At 50.4% G+C, this 17761-nt stretch overlaps 6 protein-coding genes across 27 annotated transcripts; 1 reads left to right on the top strand and 5 right to left on the bottom strand.

The window, feature by feature from the left end:
- Nucleotides 1-114: 114 nt before the first annotated feature.
- On the bottom strand, nt 115-4136 carry FOXG_03260 (uncharacterized protein). Of its 2 annotated transcripts, XM_018380902.1 has the most exons (5): nt 3197-4136; nt 2859-3102; nt 1404-2785; nt 1177-1342; nt 115-1111 (listed from the first exon to the last, which is right to left on the bottom strand). In XM_018380902.1, the coding sequence occupies exons 1-3, from the start codon at nt 3981-3983 to the stop codon at nt 2518-2520; spliced, it is 1299 nt and encodes a 432-aa protein (XP_018237282.1). In that variant the 5' UTR covers nt 3984-4136; the 3' UTR covers nt 115-1111; nt 1177-1342; nt 1404-2517. The 2 variants fall into 2 exon arrangements, with proteins under 2 accessions (XP_018237282.1, XP_018237283.1); XM_018380903.1 differs by lacking the exons at nt 115-1111; nt 1177-1342; nt 1404-2785 and having other exon boundaries at nt 2805-3102.
- A 1834-nt stretch (nt 4137-5970) lies between these two features.
- Nucleotides 5971-8856, bottom strand: FOXG_03259 (uncharacterized protein). The gene is made up of 3 exons (XM_018380901.1): nt 7906-8856; nt 7424-7855; nt 5971-7369 (listed from the first exon to the last, which is right to left on the bottom strand). The coding sequence occupies exons 1-3, from the start codon at nt 8271-8273 to the stop codon at nt 7228-7230; spliced, it is 942 nt and encodes a 313-aa protein (XP_018237281.1). The 5' UTR covers nt 8274-8856; the 3' UTR covers nt 5971-7227.
- Nucleotides 8857-9315: 459 nt separating this feature from the next.
- On the top strand, nt 9316-15710 carry FOXG_03258 (uncharacterized protein). 20 transcript variants are annotated; one of them, XM_018380894.1, is made up of 9 exons: nt 9316-9487; nt 9541-10326; nt 10710-11357; nt 11425-11711; nt 11785-12395; nt 12626-12830; nt 12977-14251; nt 14327-14669; nt 14724-15710. In XM_018380894.1, exons 2-7 carry the CDS (start codon nt 10080-10082, stop codon nt 13151-13153), a joined length of 2175 nt encoding a protein of 724 aa, XP_018237262.1. In that variant the 5' UTR covers nt 9316-9487; nt 9541-10079; the 3' UTR covers nt 13154-14251; nt 14327-14669; nt 14724-15710. The 20 variants fall into 20 exon arrangements, with proteins under 20 accessions (XP_018237262.1, XP_018237261.1, XP_018237260.1 ...); XM_018380893.1 differs by having other exon boundaries at nt 9325-10326; XM_018380882.1 differs by having other exon boundaries at nt 9325-10326; nt 14327-15710.
- Nucleotides 12669-15671, bottom strand: FOXG_03257 (uncharacterized protein). Of its 2 annotated transcripts, XM_018380880.1 has the most exons (4): nt 14763-15671; nt 14316-14695; nt 13525-14222; nt 12669-13405 (listed from the first exon to the last, which is right to left on the bottom strand). In XM_018380880.1, the coding sequence occupies exons 2-4, from the start codon at nt 14615-14617 to the stop codon at nt 13326-13328; spliced, it is 1080 nt and encodes a 359-aa protein (XP_018237280.1). In that variant the 5' UTR covers nt 14618-14695; nt 14763-15671; the 3' UTR covers nt 12669-13325. The 2 variants fall into 2 exon arrangements, with proteins under 2 accessions (XP_018237280.1, XP_018237279.1); XM_018380879.1 differs by having other exon boundaries at nt 14316-15671.
- A 326-nt stretch (nt 15711-16036) lies between the features above and the next one.
- On the bottom strand, nt 16037-16438 carry FOXG_18518 (uncharacterized protein; the record flags this gene model as incomplete). The annotated part of the gene is made up of 1 exon (XM_018398631.1): nt 16037-16438. The coding sequence occupies one exon, from the start codon at nt 16436-16438 to the stop codon at nt 16037-16039; it is 402 nt and encodes a 133-aa protein (XP_018237258.1).
- Nucleotides 16439-16549: 111 nt separating this feature from the next.
- FOXG_18517 (uncharacterized protein) lies at nt 16550-16849 on the bottom strand (the record flags this gene model as incomplete). Its single annotated transcript, XM_018398630.1, has 1 exon — nt 16550-16849. The coding sequence occupies one exon, from the start codon at nt 16847-16849 to the stop codon at nt 16550-16552; it is 300 nt and encodes a 99-aa protein (XP_018237257.1).
- Nucleotides 16850-17761: the final 912 nt, after the last annotated feature.

Raw genomic sequence — 17761 nt, 5'->3', positions numbered from 1 at the left:
GCCCCAGTGTCACTGATGACTGATGAGAGTCCAGACTTGAACTAACCTGCAGGGAGACAATAACAAGTCATGTGCACCGATACGAAAAAGAAGAAATGATTCATGCAGGGTGCTTCCATGCATGTCTCGTCCTTTCTTTCATCACCGGTCTCAAGCTATCGAGATGCCTCATGCACATGACCTCTAATATAGCCTACCCAAGTCAGTAGCCTATTTGGACTCTACAGACCGGTACGGAGATCTCACGATGCATGTATGTATGCAGGAGTACACCTTGGACCAAAACATGTCAGACCTATCGGGGATAAAGATCCCCAGAAACCCCCCCAACCAATCTCCTGAAACCGGAATTCCAGAGACAAGTCAAAAAGAAACATGCAAGGGCTTCAACTCGAGCTGACGTATCAAAAAGATACGATGAATCTGAGTTTTGCACGGCGTCAATCGCACAATAGCCTACTTTCATAGCTGCAATTCTTATTAGTATCTCCTTGCCCCTGAAATGTTATCTCTTTACTCTCCTCGTCGCTAGGAACTCATACTCCGTCAGCCTCATTTCCCCGGGGCCCTCGTTCCTTGGGTTCAGGGATCTAATGAATACTGTAACTTCTGCATGTAGACTGTCGTAATCGCATCAGCTTGACCAGGTCCCCAACAAGAGGTCAAAGCCAGAGAGATCGGCAGCAACCCCCCTGCTTCATCTGCTCCCGGTCACGAACCTAACCCACAATGCCATCTGCTCAAAACTCGTTATCTAGATACGATCATACGATTCAGATGAAGGATCCCAGCAGACCGCCCTATCTCTGAGGGGCTTGCAGTTGCAGTTACAGTAGTAGTATATGCAATGCAGCTCCATGCATGAAGGATCATGGTGAGAGGGAGAGGGAGGGGGAGAGGGAGAAGAAGACGACGAAGAAGAAACGGGCTCTGATTCCAGCCCATGATTTAGTCTAGCCAGAGCTTTGGATCGGTATCATACCTCCCGCTAACCGAACGGAACCAGTCTTGCAGGGATCATCAACTACCGATACAAGGGGTTTGACCACTGTCATAGTGGCAGGGGTCGTGCCTCGTATGTCAACCCTGAACTTTTGCACTTCCTCGTGATCTAGTCCCACGTATGTATGTGAGTATGAGACGACGACCAAGAAGTAGAGTAGTCAATGTACCTACCACTGTAATTGTAATTGTAATTCCACGACCCGCGAGGTGGTGCTATTCTCTCAACTGATCCCAACACGGATATGCCAAGGTTTTGTGCCGTAGTGGACCGTAATTACCGCCCGTCTCCTCTGACTTTTAGTCTAGTCTCACTCTTTTGCGACTCTGTCACATATCACTAATTCACATTAATATTCTCCGGTTAGAGATAACATACTGTAGGTACTGTCCATACATACCTACAAACTCTGGAAACGGGATCCGGAAGGCGAGCCGACGCGGGGAGACGGCGAGAGGGAGAGAGGAGCGAAATGCTTGGAACCAAGTGCTTGTATCATGCATGCGTTATTGAAAACTTTACAACCTCTTAATGCTAATAATGCTCATCAGATAAATCTCTTGCTCAGTTCTTGGCACCGTTTTAAATATCCATGCGTTTGAGAATGCTGACCGTGAATGACCATGATACCCACGGCATAACATGACTAGGAAAGCAATAAACAAAGTGCAAAATGAATGAAAAATCTAACACTCGAACTTGAGTGTCACAACAGAAGTTGGAAAAAGGAACCTGAAAAGAAATGGAAAAAGAAATGCAAAATATGATATGTTATGATACCTCTCTAGTCGGTTCCCACATGATAAAAAAAGAAAAAGAAAAGAAGATTCAAAATGAGGTGATGTAATATTAAGCAGGGAAAAAAGACCATAAAAAAAAAAAAAGAAACAGACAAGAACCCCATTGATATCGCGAAGAACCACATACTCCATCTCTCCCAAGAGATTTTCGTCCTTCATGCTCATGCTGTAGCCGGAAAAAGCAACGCCAAAATACCTAGTGAGAACCAGGAGGCCCACATAACAGGGGTCCATGCCCATCGCTGAGAGGAGAGAACAAGCTCTCAAACTTTTAGTGCCCATCATCATTAACCGTCATTCCCAGGTTGGTGGTTCAGCTTGGAGCATCCATCCATCGTGCGCCGTAGCGTAGCGGAGCAGAGTGATAGCGATAGTGATACCGTTGCGCTGTCTGTCGTTGGTAGGATGAACAATGAAGTCTGGCCTGGGGTTTCAAAGTTAGGCGCCGATCCAATGCTAGACATGGGGTAATCCATCGCTCGTCCCACCCATGTCGTGACAATGACCGACCCCTAACCCTTAGCTACCACCCCTACCCCTGCCTGGATCCCAGTCAATGGCGCTGTCACTGACCCCGTTGGGTTGGGTTGGCTTGATCTTGGTCTCGATCTTGCCACACTTCTTCGGAGGAGTTCCACGCCCTAGCCTTGACTGTCGTTTCTCAGCTTCTGTCAGGACAGGGACGAAGAGGGGAGAGACTAATGTTATCATCTCCTAGTTTGCCCAGCCACGGGTCCAGTCTTGCAAGTCCCCGACGATTTGGTATGTTGGGTTTGCTGAATGGCCATCGCCGCCCTTCTTGTCCCAGGCCCATCGATCGGCCAAGTCGCTGTCAAGGGTTCCCTGCAGCATGTCCACGACGTAGTCGCCAATGACAGGTAGAAACTTCCATCCGTGGAAGGAACCTCCTGTTGCGATGTAGAGTCTGTCGCTCTGCGGGTGCGGTGATATGAGGAAGTCATGTGTCGGTGTTGATGCGTCCCTGTGGCAGAGACCAGTCAGCTCGGATAATTATACACATACACAGGCTCATGAGAGTGGGTGGCCTTGCTTACCAACACATTCGGTAGGCCTCAATCTTGATGTTTTCGACTTCCTTGCCATATAGGCCATTGAACGTCCTTCGCGCCCGGTCCTCAAAGAACTTGAGAAATCGAGGGCCCGTCCACGTGTTATACATGGACTGGCTAGGCGCAACTGACATGGCCTCACCGGTTGGAGGGAATACTTGATAGTTGGTAAAGCATAGGTCGCAGTTGAACTTGATAGTTCCGTCGCTGAGGATTGACATGCCCTCACCTGCGGATGACTTGTTAGCTCAGCCCAGTCAAGTACCGATAATATCCGCCCCGGTTGCAACATCAAACAATCATGCAAGCAATACAGTACGTACCCTTGACCTGAGGTAAGCAATTCTTGAGCACCGGAATTGTTGAGAACTTGTCTTTTTGCGCGCCATGCAGCTTCGCATAGAAACTCACGGCTCCTGTAGCCAGCAGTCTCTCACCAGCATGGAGTAGTGGCTTTTCAGGCGCGCTCTGCGCGAGTAGAGATGCCGTTCGAGCTCCAGCAGCAAGAAGAATCTTGTCAGCTCGCAGCGCCGTGCCGTCCTTGAGTGTAACACCAATACATTGGCCCTCTGACCCAAAGTCGAGTTTCGTCACTTCTCCAACGACATACTCGGCTCCGAGGTCGACCGCAGCCTGGACCACCGCGCCGAGAGCCTTGTCCGCCTCCGCGAACCCTACGTCAGGGTTCCAGAGAACCCTGTCCACGCCCTTGAAATCAGCCGTCTCAAAGGCACCGTTCCAACGACGGCGCACTTCATCGACAGGCAGAAGCTCCGACCTGTTGGGGATCTCCATGTCGCGGTAAGACTTGATACTCTCTTCACCAAACGAGGTAGAGTCAGCACGAAGCATGCCGACTTCGTGATACCAAGTCTTGTATAACTCGTCTTGCCTCCACAGGGGCATAGCCTTCTTCAGCAGGCGCATGTAGAGTCTGTCCGGATAGTCATCGCGGACGATCTTGTTGATGTCGTGAGAAGCGGCCCTAGGATTGGGGAAATAGGCCGTGTCGACAATGGTAACTTGAACCTTGCCCTTTCTACGGAGTGAGAGCGCAGTCGCAGCACCAAAGTTGCCGGCCCCTATGATGAGGACAGAAGGGATGATCATGATTGAGTCTCGCTGTGGTCAACTGAAGTCTGAGAAACAAATTTGCATCAAGGTGAGTGTAAATGATAGGCTCTTATACTCGTTCTTGGAGTATAGGAAAGTGAGACTTGTTGGCGCCATATCATCTCCCGCGGGTGCGAACAGCAACTTTATATTGCAAACTCCAACTCCTGAGCCCGTAGCCGGGCCGGGAATTGCAGGCCAATACCAAATAGCGGTCGACTGAGAGACGCCAGAAAGCCGAGACTAGTAACCGTTGAGAAAAGACGATTGCCGGTCAATGTAGTCTTGTGCTATGTGGTGTAGTGTAATGTACATAGAATATTGATCGTCATGTAGGCATGCGCGCGAGTAAGGCTAGGACAAGGCGTTCAAACAGCCAATGGATACATGGCGTACAGCCCTGTTGTGCAGTGTAATATAGGTAGTGCACTCCGTACGGATAGCGTAGTCTATAGATCAGCTACAGTATGTAAGGTATCCATGGCCCCAGCGCCAACAATTTAGTTCCACACTCCATGGGGAATACTGTATATACATTGATGGATTGACGTGGGCTCATGCCAAGGGGACTGTCTCATTTTGACGGCTCCGGTAAGGGGGGCGTTGACCGAGAAAAAGAAACGACGGGAAGGGGAACAACGAAAAGATTCTCAAAAAATGAGATTCACAGACTGAGGAACTAGGTAACGTAGTTAGTCGAGAATCCCTGGACGGCTCACCATTGGTTGAGTGGGGGTGTGCCAAAAGCGTCTCAAGGAGAGAGCGAGAGAACCTAGGCGAGCGATATGAACAGAGCGACAATGTCGTACAGTACATACTTTTCCCGTAGAGTAACTAGCCTGGTCCAGCCCATGTTCCTTAATGAATTGGGAGGTGAGAGAAGAAGAAAAGATACTCTTTTCTCTCATCGCATTCTCCACTCCCCCCCAAAAAAGCGAGAGCCAAAAAGTAAAACAACCCAGCTAAGGTGCTGGAACTAAACAGCAAGCTCGCCTCGGTCATGGTTGAGAATGGTTTTGGTTGGTTGCGGGGTGTTTCTTGGCTGTTCCGCACCAAGGTACCACAAGCGTCGCTGCGTGATGATGATGACACCAATTGATGACAAGTGCTGTGTAGATGGATAATAAACTCAAGACACGACCGACTGAGACTTGAGTTAGTTGTCGTTTGCTCCGCTTAACCTTAGGTTAGATGCAGTTATGCAACTCGTCCGCAGGCCATCGATGCTGTACAGCACAGTGCTCTGGAACCCATAAACGCCATGCATTAGGCCAGTTGCCTTGTAAGGATCCCCACGAGATCTGCTCTACTGGCACGATGTGATGTACCATACATATCCATTCCACCCAAGCATTGGGTAACGCCTAATCCCAGATCTGACACTTCAGCACGGCGCGCTCTACGACTCAGCTCAATTTGACCAGGCCTGACCAGACCAGCGTAAGAAAGGGCACGACGCTGCACAACTTCTTGTGTGGTGCATGGTTGACCAAGGATGGACAAAGTTGAAGAGCTGAGGTTGACGCTACGACAGGAGCACCTTTCCGTCGTCTCCGGAACACACCGCTCATCTGACTTTCTTTTGTTTCCTCTCGTCTCTTCTCTTTCCTTTTCTCCCCTCTCCTCCTATTCTTGTTCCGTCCCTCCTCGTCCCATCTCGTTCGTTTCCTGGTCCATAAATCCTGGTCTGGGGTGGAAACTCCCCTTACACAACCCATGCAAGTTCCCAGGTGCTAGCGCCCTAGTCCCGCACCGTTAAGAAGCCACGTGCGCCACTAAGGGTTGCACCAAGTCTGTTTCCCTTTGCCTGGAGTCGAGAAGTCAATGGGAAATGTTTGTGGGGAAAAGGTAGATTGGTCAGTGAGATCGGATCGTTTTGCCGAGTCCAAAATTCATCATGCCATTGTGTAGGTAGTGTTTGAGATGCTACTATCTGCCTGCCCACGATCTCGAATCACAGCGCCGCTGCTACTTGAGAGTTGGTCAAGGCTCTCGTCACCGTACATACCGATATACGATTTTCTCACAATTGCTGTTTCCAACTGGCTGGTCCGCATGTTGATCGCTAGGGTGCATGCCCAACAAATGGCCCTAGTGCCGGGATCATCGTCTAGGGCCGCCCCAGAGAAGAATGATAGAATTTCACCAGTCCCTAGAAGCTCTGAAAGCACCCGGAAAATGAAGTGTCACATTGCTGCAGTATGAGATCGTATGTCTGCAAGTCATCTGTGGCCAGCTTCCCACGAGTTTGGGAAAGCCACCCGCTTCTCGCAGTCGGCAGCCCAGCCTAGTACTGTATTTGTACGTACTCTAGCAAACCTCTTTGCCTGATCAAGTGCCTCTTGCACGGGAACCGACAGCTTGTACCAGTGCTCTTATGAGACCTCGGCCTGTTTCATTCTCATACGTGGCTGTACCTCCCTTTTCTCGAACGTTCTGAATGCGTGGCCCTGTCGTACGACTTATAGGCAGCCAGCAGACCCGTGTAATCAAAATGACAATGCATTTCTGAAATTTCCCATGCTGCCGTCCGTCTTGGCCCTGTAGGCACGGGTAGATCTGTGACTGAGATGCCGCGTCGGTGGATCATTCCATCCTTTCTAGTCGTTGAGGCCTACCATGTCCATCTCAACTGCTAACTGTGGTACCTGTGAGCCGGCTGCTTCTCTCTTGAGAAGGATGTCCTAAAAATTATTGCAAAAAGGTTTCATGCATCTTGCCCGAAGGCTAACTGCATATGTAATGATTGTTTGTTTGGCGACTCTGACCGGTGATGTGCCAGCTTACAGGTGGTTGCATCATTCCTTTCAGATACAAAACTAGTTCAACTCCACACAAGGTTGGGCGGTCGCTTATTGACCAGCAATTATGCCGTGATAAAAAGAATTCCGACTATCTTTCCTGTGTTCATGCGAATGATGCGTCATTAGGCAAGCTCCGCTGAGAGGCCAGTCATGCTATGCTCGTATTGTAACTTGCACGCAACTGAGGCCATGTAGGTCCGAATCAATTTCCATGATTTCGTGCAACGTTCAACTGCTGGCGGATGGACCTATGAGTGGCAGAGAAACCCTTGGCGCATCATTATTGGTTCGTGCTTCTCGGGTTTGCATCAGCCGCATGGTTTATTTTCACCGGCCATATCTCCCCCAATCAAAGACAAGTCTCCGAATGTAAGGGAATTGACCGGTCAAGGTCACGCAGCCCATCAAAGCACAAGATGAAGCTCGTGACTAGGGCCTCAAGATGTAATAACGCGATGCTTGACCGTCAATTTATGTCTTTCAAGTCCGTCTCGGCGGGCGAACTTGCGTTTCTTGGGTGGATTCGGGCACCCAGGAACATCGCACCGCCAAGGTTTCCGATGCTTGTTACAGTGTTGTCTGTGACAGGGGTCAGTTTAAACCAGCAACTCGGGGTGATAAGCATAAGCATACGCAAAAGAAGAATTTCGATCAAAGACCACAAGTTTCCCCTCCTTATCAACACCGCCCTTGTCGCAGCGATGTCCCAAGGGACAATAGTACGAGCCTTTGCCTCTCTGTTTAAGAGCGTCCATGTCGATTTTGCTGAATTGTTCATCTTCGTCATCCCCTGAGTCTTCTGAAATGGATAGGTTCCCACCAGGTGATGGAGCGTCATCAGTGCTTCGAGATGCTAGCATAGCTCTCTGGCTTTCGCGAGTTCCACCATCCATGTTATTGCCTCCGGAGAATGACCGGCTCCAGCCTGAAGCTTCAGATTTAATAGCAGGGAAGGAAGAGACTGTGTGGTAAGTTGGTGCAGACAAAACTCCTCCAGGTTCAGGTGTCCGTCGCCAGACTTCTTGTACGTCTTCAGAGAACTTTTCTGCCAGATCACGGATCTTGCTGCCAGAATGGATGAGCCATGATATAATACGATTGGTTTAGAAACTTACCCAAGCTTGCTGATGTTCATGTCCATTGTAGCCATGGGCTGCAAGTCCGCCATGTGCGTCTTATTGTAGGACAGCTCGTGCGCCTCCTCTGCAGCTATCGCTACATGAGGTCCCGTCACCAATTTATCTGTCAAAGAAAGCCACATCTGGGCGGTCTGAGTAAGATATTCTCCCACATCGTTGATGATATTTTGACGTTGTTCAGGCGATGAAACATTTGTAGTAAACTTTGCCTTTGCTGCCAACTCCCTGGAAACAGTCTCCAACTGGACCCGGACAAGGGCATCCAGAGAATTGGGCTCCATAGTATTGCTGGGGATTGTATTGATCCCTGACTCAAAGACGAGTGCAGATGATGGAATTGACATGATGGTACAGTAGTATCTGTACCTCTTTCTGTACTATTGAGATCGCTGGCAGTAGGCGTTGATATGTGAGTATGCACCTATAGTACTGTACGTAGGTATGTACTCTGTACTATGCTTAGAGCTTCGACCAACCACGCGGGACCTAGCAGTAGCGTGTTGCAAATTGTTGTGGCACGGAAGCTAACGAAGGGCTCCGGACCGGCGCGGCGCGGCGGCGGCGGGAAGGCAAAATTTTGGGGCGACCGAGGGGGAGGGGGAAATGGCTGTCAGGAACTGTCTATCCGTCCGCCTAGGGTTCGCGGTTGCGCTTCTAAGACAGAAGAAAAGAAAAAGATGCGCATGCGTCGGTCAAAGGAGGGCAGCATGTAGCGTAACCGTCGGAGAATACCATGCGCGGGTTTGTGTGGTATTCAGGCCTAGAAGCCGGTGCTGAGAGGCGAAAGACAAAAGTCACAGAATCTGCTTGGTGAGTGTCCTACGTTTTTGGTCCGCAAACACCCAACGTCGGGTCGACAAAATGAATGTTGTGGTCTCTTCGGTCAGTCTCTTGGAACTTGCTCCTTATGAGGCCGGTAGAGAGGCAAGACACGCGGTGCCGGGCACAAGCACAGCTTTTTCGCGTGAGCAATAAGTGACGAGACAAGAGACAACAAGCTTGGGGGAAAAGAGACAACTGAGTCAAGGTAACGCTAATGCGTATGGGGGCTGCCGCAGTCCGTATCACAGGATGTACCGAGCACCGTTTGTAGTATTGTTGGCACTGGACTCTGGCCCCGTTGTTTGTGTCTCCTGTCAAGGATCATCTTGACTGTGCCCTTGCTAGACCGGCTGGCCCTCTTAACCCCGAAGAAGCAAGGGCGGGTGATTAAGTTGGGAGGTGCGCCATGGCGTTTTTTTCCTGCCGCTAAAAACCCGTCTTGGACCTCGTAAGTAAACCCCTGGTCCTTGACCCTGGAAGGCCAGGCCCCCATCACATCGATGGGCCGCCACACCTGCTCAGTCCTTTCATCCCCTCCCTGGCTCTATCTTGACGGCGGCAGCAGGCGCGTAAGGCGCGTGAGGCAACGGTGGGTGAGATTCGCCTTCAGGTTGCCCGCCCTACCGATCGTGACTAGGCGGTACTGCTTCTAATATCGTGAGGCGGCGTCCTGCTAGCTATTGGAGAAGCACTCTCTTTCCCTTGTGTTAAGGGCTTTAAGCTCGTCAGGTTCCAAGTGGGGAGGCCTGCAATCCAACCATTGACCTTAATGTTTCTAACAGCTCCTAGACATCTCTTTAGTTAAAAGTCCAAACTGCTTCTAGCGAGGCAGAGAGTAGCACAGGTGGTCAACGTCCCTTTTAATGCAGGTACTCTCCCCAGACTTATCTCACGCCATGACCTTCCGGTCTTCTTGACTTTGCTTCAACACCCCTCCGCTGGTCCCTCGGTTGAACTGTTTCCTCTTCGCTTCTTGTTGTCTCCTTTCGCCCCCGCTATCCCGGCGGTTCACACTCCAAAAACCCACTCTCGGTAGGCGTGGTTCTTTGCCTTGAAGCGAACCACTCTACTGGTATCTCATCAATAGGCTCTCAGTTCGACGCGCCGCAACGGTTGTGCGTCCCCCCTGGGGCCCGGCGGCTCTGATCATCAAACGTCTGGCATCGCTACTTGTTACCGCCGCCCGCTGCCGCTGGCCTTCCGTGGTGTTCTGATCCGGCTGACTCCGAAACCATCGTACTGTAAGGTCTTGTTCTCTCATCTCTCCGATTAACTATAGCACGGCCCATCGGACTTGTCCCCGGCGTTCCCTGCAACGAGCGGTCCAAATGGAGAGTTCACCAGAATCAGTCCGTCCGGTGAAGCGCGTCAAATACGCGCGACAAGACGATGCGATCCCACTGAATATAGCCACATCTAGCATCAGGGACTCCGACAGCGCTGACGCATCCCTGGTTACTGATGTCCCTTTATTCGAAAATACATGGCCCATGACAACGGGAGTATCGTCTCCCTCAGAGGTCCTATTCAACCTTCCCGAGGACCTTGGCAATTCGTGGGCCCCAGCTTTTACAGGTAAGGAAGTGAACCTGTTGTCACTCACTATCCCCCTCACCTCACCCACCTTTCCTTATGGCTCTGCCTTCTCGGAAACTCTTCAGATCCTAACTCTGACCTGTTGTCCCTGTCAAATCCCTGTGGAGGATCTTGAAGTCAGATGGGTCTCCGATGAGAGAGGTGTAACCATGGGCAGAAAGGAGATGAGAGAGAACATGTTGCACCCACCCACCCCGCTCTTACTCCCACCCTCATCCCGTTGCACAATCCGACTGAGAATCCATCTTTCATCCATCATGTTCCCGACTTTGTTCCAATTCCTGCCGAGAATATCAAAACTACCCGTCGACCCGATCATGCTATGGTAGACTATCAAGTCCGTGAGCTGACGTTCCATTCAGCACCCCAGCCTGCGTTGAATCTTCAGGTAGCCACAGCACCTCAACCTGAACCTCAACCTGAGCCACCTCGCTCTCAGGCCCAGCGACTGCCTCGCCTCTTGCCTGCGGTGCACGATGCTCTTCCAGAGCGGGCTGTCGAACCGCAAGACTCGAAGAAGAGAGGCCTGGCACCAGTAGAAGGGCTCGTTGTAAGTCCGTTCACCGCGAATGAGGACCGACTGATTGTGTCTGCCTATCCTCGCTATGCTCGCCCTGAGAATGGACAGGTGAATGGGTATGTTAAATTCAACTGGCCTTCGCGAGCTCCGTCGAGACGACCGTCTGGCCCTGTACCACTCCCACCAGAGGATGACGTTGAGGACATAACGTCCAACGTAACGCGATCGCACACTGCTGGTCGCACTCCAACCATAATAACTCTGGTTAACCCTGGGCCTGCCGTGTCTTCCGCGCCAAATGGGACTATTTCGCCCATGGACCTAGAGGGAGGATGGGGAAGTACTTCATCACCGATATTGATGGCAGGTTCTCCAGTTTCCGTTCAAGACACTTCACAAATCCTGGTAGCTGGTGACCCAAAAATGCTGCCTCCTCAGTTCGGATTCCAAGCAAAAATGGATCATATCGACAGACGATTGTTTGAGTTCTGTAAGTCTTTGAAACGTGCTTATCAGCGCTATGGGGTTTGAACAAGCGTTTGCTCACCACTCGGTAGATATCAAGAACTGGTGTCCAGGAAGGAGTGTGCTTAGCAACACAAACCTGTGGTTAAAGGATCTGGCGCCGATGCATAAGAACGAAGGTATTCTCCACGCTATTCAGAGTCTTGCCGGGGTGTACATCTATGATTATATACCGGATGAGCGCATCCGACAGCGGATCAATCAGCGATATGTCACAGCAGATCAATATTTCAGCACACTCCTCAATGCACCTGAAAGCAGGGAAAATGGTAAAGGGCAGGAGGTCATCACCATGGCCGTGCTTCTTTCAATGCAGGATGTATGTATGATGTCGCTGCAGGATTGGTGGTCGTGCGCCTTCGTTGTTGTGAAGTGACCTGACTGGTATTTAGATTGTCCTCACGGAACGACGACTCAAGAAGCCGTACAACCCACGATGGTTGGAGGGATTCAGGCAAGGCGAATACTTTCTGCAAGCAACAGACCCTGGTGCTCGCTACTGGAAAAACAACAACGTCCAGTACAACGAGCTTCGCATCTCTCAATCAATCATCGTTGGCCGGGCAGTGATTCTCGCTCAACCTATGATGGCCCTTCCATCACCAGAGACTTTTAACCCTGAGACTGAAGCAGGCAGGTTCAGCTGGCTCCTCTATGGAACAGAGAAGGATATGTTCGAAATACATGGAGGATGTGGCTTTTCGAAGAAACTGTTGCATCTTATGAGCCAAGTAACGTATTGTGCAGGTCGATTGCAGCAAGAGCCCGAATCCACCATCGTTCCAATCACGGCAAAATTTCTCTTGCGCGAACTATCAGAAATGCGCCAATGGAGCCGTGAGGGCAAAGACTGGGAGCTGGCTCGAAAGTACCCTCCAACGATAGACTGGGTGCGCGACAAAGCAGACGAAGTGATAATCGATTCGAATCAAATCATGACCGAGGTTACAGCTGAGGCATGGAGGATCGCCGCAATTATTTATTATCAATGTCGTCTTCTGAGGTATGAATATGCGATAAAGGGGAAGAAAAGGTCCTAGGAGGGAGAGAAGTGGGCAAGAAGAAGGAAGTTGGAGATCCATGGGGATAATGGGCGTTGATTTTGCAACAGCTCAACTCACTCCTTCCCCCTCTGCCGGCTCAACACTGACACTACCTGCTTTCCCTGCCACCCTATCCTAACTTGCGTTAACGACAGTGGCAAGAACGCTCGCTGACTGAACCTTCCATTAGGCTGCCTCGAAATCACCCGGAAGTTCTTGCCAATCTTGATGATCTTGCCCGTTGCATACGAATTATGCCTACATCGGGGTCTCACTTTACAGCTCAAGCACCCCTATTACCAGTGTTTTTCCTGGGCTTACTCGCTACTGAACCTGTACACAAGGATGTTTCAATGGATTGGTTCGAACAAGTGGTTCAAACGCCAGTCCGCAGTGTAAGTGCAAAAGAAAGAAACGCAAACCTCCCATTTTTAGTAATCTATGGCAAGACGCAGGCTGGTTCTGCTCTTGCCCAGGTCTACTGCACCCAACATTACCTACTCTAGTTGCAGAATTAGGGGCTAATTACCTGTCACCTCAGAGCGTCCCCCCCTTATACGGCGCGCTTTTGCGCATCTGGGGGTGGATTGACAAAGAAGTACAAATCCCACGAGATCCAACTGCTCTCCCCAAAGCTATCGGTAAGAGGTACCCTTGGTGGGAACACCTTGTTGCAAAGGTCCTCGAAGCAGAAGAGGAAACTCTGTGCCTAACCTGACGAAACGCAACGAACAAAACTTTGATCTGTCCATCCATTTTGGGATTACAATGCCTTCCCTTACTCGTAAAAAGGTACTGTCCGCAGATATCTCAGCAATAGTTGCCCGCCTTTTTGGTGAGAATTCTTTTAGGAATTAGATGTGATGGTAGCGGCCAGCCGCGGAGACAGATTAGTAACTGACTCCTGAGACGGCACTGTCGGCGTCGTCTCGCTGGTCCTTGCTGTCCTTACGGCGAACGAGATATTGTCCTGAAAACAAGTCAGTATGAAAATCGTAAAAGAAGAGAGAGAAGAAAAAAAAGAAGGGAAGAAAGAAAGAAAGAAAGAAAGAAGAAATCGCCAGAGGGCATTAATAGGAGGGAACTTACGGAACTCCGATCCTGGGGCTTGCCAGACATCGATTACGCTCAGTCCTGCCTTATAGCACATGAGGCGCACGTTATCTTCGCCGTACTTGTGAGAATCAAACCAGTCGAACTCTTCGCCTTTCTGGATGATGCGGCTCATCTTCTTAAGCTTCACATCTTTCTTGGCCCGGAAGAAGAAGCGATGACGAGTAGTGGGCTCATCCTCCAATTGCGCGAGGAGTTCCCAATCCTCCTCACGAAACCATTCCTCACCTGCCAGACGATTGGCATGTTTGAAGCCATTCAAGAAGAACTTGTGGTAGAGGTCGTCGCAAGAGTGGTAGGCGTTCCAGATCTTCTCCTTGTTGTTGGGAAGAGTGTGGCCGTCCATTCCAATTAGAAGCAAGTCGTCAGGCCGCAAGGCATCGGCCCAGAACTTCAGGTGAGCGAGTGCTTCAGGCCAAGGATCGTTACAGAGAACCGAACCTAGCGAGAGGAAGAGACGGGGTGTCGAGATCTTTTGGATATAGCTCATGCCATCGCCAAAGGTACCCCAGATACCAGCACAGGTCACTGAAGACTCAGGGCTCGAGTGCTGCTCCACGAGGTATTTGACATTGTGATTCAGCGACGATCTGGAGATGTCCAATGCGAGGTACTTGGCGGGAACTTTGTCCTTTTCAAAGGCTGCGAGAAGGTGACCAACCTTGCGAGTGTCACTGGATGGGGTCGTGTTAGTATGGACAGGGTAAGCTTACAGCCACCACTCATTGAGGGTGGGCAGAGTGCGGGGCAATAGAGGATAAACTAACCCAGCTCCTAGATCGATAATTGTGACACCAGCTGGGCATCGCGCAGCAACATCGGCGCCATGCTTATCAAACAAGGCAATCTCGTCATGAGTCTGATAAAATTCAGGGGTGAAGATGATCTGATTCCAGATCGGCAACCCGACATCGTCGTACAGTAATTCGTCGGGCAGCGTGGGTTTGGAGGTTGGAGAGTATGGAGCCGTGAGGGCCTCTTGCAATCGCTTGCCAATGCCGTCATACATGTTGCTACCGCCGATATCGACTACGGCTCCATGCGCGGGAGCATCATTCTTGGGATCCATCACGGCAATCGAAGGACATCAATCAATCCAGGTATTCGTTTTTCCAATGTCGGTATGCAAAATCGGAGGAGTGTGTGACTATACTTCCAAGGTTAACAGGGTCCAGCACGCACAAAACAATTCCACGACTCGGGGTCAACAATACCACTTAGGAAGATTCAAGGGGGAAAAAAAGAGCGCGATGTGGAATGATAGGTTACAGCACGGCACGATACGATATGCCAGTGTTGTATTCAAAAACGGGTTTGTGGAAAGGTATTGGCGGTTGAGATCGTCTACAATAAACCTCGATACTAGCGAGTGAAGGAGGAAGAGATTGCGATTCAGGACACGCTCTTCCCGATTTTATACCCGGCAAGCAGATGCGAGAAGGCGGTTACTGTGATTACTACCGCTGTCAAGTTACTGGTAGACACCGGCCACTGCTACCGGCTGTCACTGCTCAATGGAGACGACCGCCCAGGGATGAGTCGAAGAAGGGCCGCAGACGATAGGAATGTGTGAGGGCAAACGAGACAGGCAGGCAGGCAAGGGCCGTGATATGATTTGAGTCGATCTGATTCGAGACGATTCAAGAGGAAAGGAGAGAGAATTGCCGCTGTGGCAGCGTGGATCCTGTCTGTTGAAACAAAGCAGCGCAATGTCTGATTCTTTTTTTTTTTTTCTGAGGTGCCGTTTTGACAGCTCAACGTCAGTACCAGTGCAGTGCATGCTAGGCAATGCAGCTTGGTCTGCTGCTGGATAACACGCCCATACCCATAGCTATACCCCAGCACTTGGAGTGTGTTTGGGTGCGTAAGGTGGTAGAATAAAATGGGATGGATCTTGGCCGTGTCCCAGACCTGACCAGAAGTGGTTCATCCTACATTAGGGCGAGCGCGTGGAGGGTGGCATTCTCATGCTTCGACATTGACATCCCCACCATGAGACATGGGGTTCCGGTATGTGCTGGGAAAGTTATCAAGACCCTTGTTTTCGCTCTTTGGAGCTGCCTGCTTTCTTTTTTCTTCTTCCTTTCAGTACTGAAAATCAATTTATAGTGTTGTTTACCTTGTTTCGTGTGTCTCGCTCTCGTATTAGTCTTACAAGTGCCATGCGTCGACTGACATGAAACTCAGCTCATCTTTTGCACTCATGTAGATACTTCAGCTTCGGCTTTAACCACATGCTACGGTACCTAGGCGGACCATGCCCCTGCAGAGAGCGCTAATGAGGCTCCAGGATGTGGTGAGAAACAAGAGCCCATTTAGGCATTTGGGGCCTGTGGCCTGTGTCCAGGTCTCCTCCACAATTGCTCGAGGTTGTGTTGCAAAACTCGTAAAACACAGCACAAGCCAACCCGCGGCAGGCTTCAAGGCACCAGCACATCCCAACTGCTTCAACGCGGTGATATGAACTCAATCCAATGATGAATTGCTCTCAGGTATCTGCATGACCCATCTTTATCCCCACGGGCCCGCCTTCGCCCGTTTTAGCCGTGCCGGGCGCTATTTTCCCCTTCCATGTCTCGTTTGCTGTGGTCTGTGGAAAGTCAGGTGAAGTTGGTAGCCGGTTTTGAGCAGATGACTGGTCACTTTGGCACAGAGAAGAGAGAGCCTTGAAGTTATTCTCAGGCCAGGTGGCTGCACTAAAGGGTAGGGTCTGGCAGGGCACTTTGCTCACCCCCAATCTGACCAGCCCTGGACGGTGGGAGGCAAGTAGATGCACGTCATGGTTTGAGACGGATCCCGCTCGAGCTAGAGAGCAAGCAGCATGAGCGTGACAGATGGGAAGATAGCGTGGTCCAGGTCGGACTCCATTGGTTACAAAGCTTTGAGTCATTTCCCTTCTTGGACTGAAAGCGTGATGGTTTCATTCTGTGGGTAGTACAATGGCGTTATTGATCCCCAGTGCTATCTCAACGGCGGTTCCTGACACCCTCAGCTGTTCTGTTTAGGACCCTTGGTGCAAATCGTCTGGGGTCCTGCTGCGAATGTCGAGCAACAAAGGCGAGTCTTTCCGAGGATGGAGCATGCCATTGTCGTTGTCCCACGGTGGAATCTCAACACCTTGACCGCCTGTTGATTTATCATTGGAAAGAGCATGCTCTCCGGCTGCTTGACCAGGCTCGGCCCCAATTATGCCCCATTCTACCGCGGCACAGATCATTGTTGCATCTCTCGATGGCCTGTGATATGGAGGCGGTGGGGAAGATTGCGTACCTGTCAAGCTGCTGCAGTTGCTACTGGACATACTGCGTACGTGTAGCGAAGCAGTGCGGTTGAAAAGTCTGACAGAGTTGGAGTTCAGATGGATTCCGCAAGAGATCCCTGTACATGAAGATGTTTGTTTCGGAGTATCCAGTCAGGATTTGTCAAAAAGGTGCCCACTCCTCTGATCCAATGTGGTTCGTCTTGAAGCGGAGGTGTGCTGCAAGAGTGAGATGCAGAAAAATAGCCCGCCGCTATTGCAAGGGTTCGATTGCACTAAACTGACACTAAACTGACACCAAACTGACACTAAACTAAACCGAACTGAACTAAACTCATGAGCTGGAAGGCTTCCAGTACCTGGCAATATACCCCCGGCTTCTATAAGATGATGTGTGAATTCGGAAGCTCAATCTTAAGCACGGTGAACTCTGGACCCTGTGGCCGCCTCAAGCATTGAACTCAAGTTTCAACGTTCTTGATGGGGCTCGTTTGTCTGTACGTAAGTCTTGGCCAAGGTAGACTTCAACTAAGGGCAAGGAAGGGAACTCCCGTGGTGCTAAAATGGTTTCCTTTTCTTCCCGCGGCCCGCCCAGACTTAATTGGGGCCTCTGGAATTATTGATTCTCACCGGCAAGGCATTTCCTATAGCAAGAAGATATTAATGCATGAATAGGCTCTATGAAAGGCAGGTAGTAAATATCTGTCAACGCAGCGTGTGCGGCCGGCGATATTCGTCGGCCATCAGCTGTCCACTTTACAACAGACTTGTAACCTTCTTACTCTGGTTTTCGTCATCTTGTTTCTATTCCCGTCACTGACTGTTCCAATGATCCATATCGATTCGGCTTCAACTCAAGTGTTAAGAGCGCAAGTTTACACAATAGAATGTCCAACCATTATCATGGGTTCTGATTAGTGACGTTGTAAGCATGCCACCCCTCTATGATCTTAG

This window comes from Fusarium oxysporum, chromosome 8 (assembly GCF_000149955.1).
Source record: "Fusarium oxysporum f. sp. lycopersici 4287 chromosome 8, whole genome shotgun sequence".
NCBI classification, from domain to species: domain Eukaryota; kingdom Fungi; phylum Ascomycota; class Sordariomycetes; order Hypocreales; family Nectriaceae; genus Fusarium; species Fusarium oxysporum.
The sequence above is the reverse complement of the archived record's forward strand: the minus strand, read 5'-3'. Positions and strand labels throughout refer to the sequence as shown.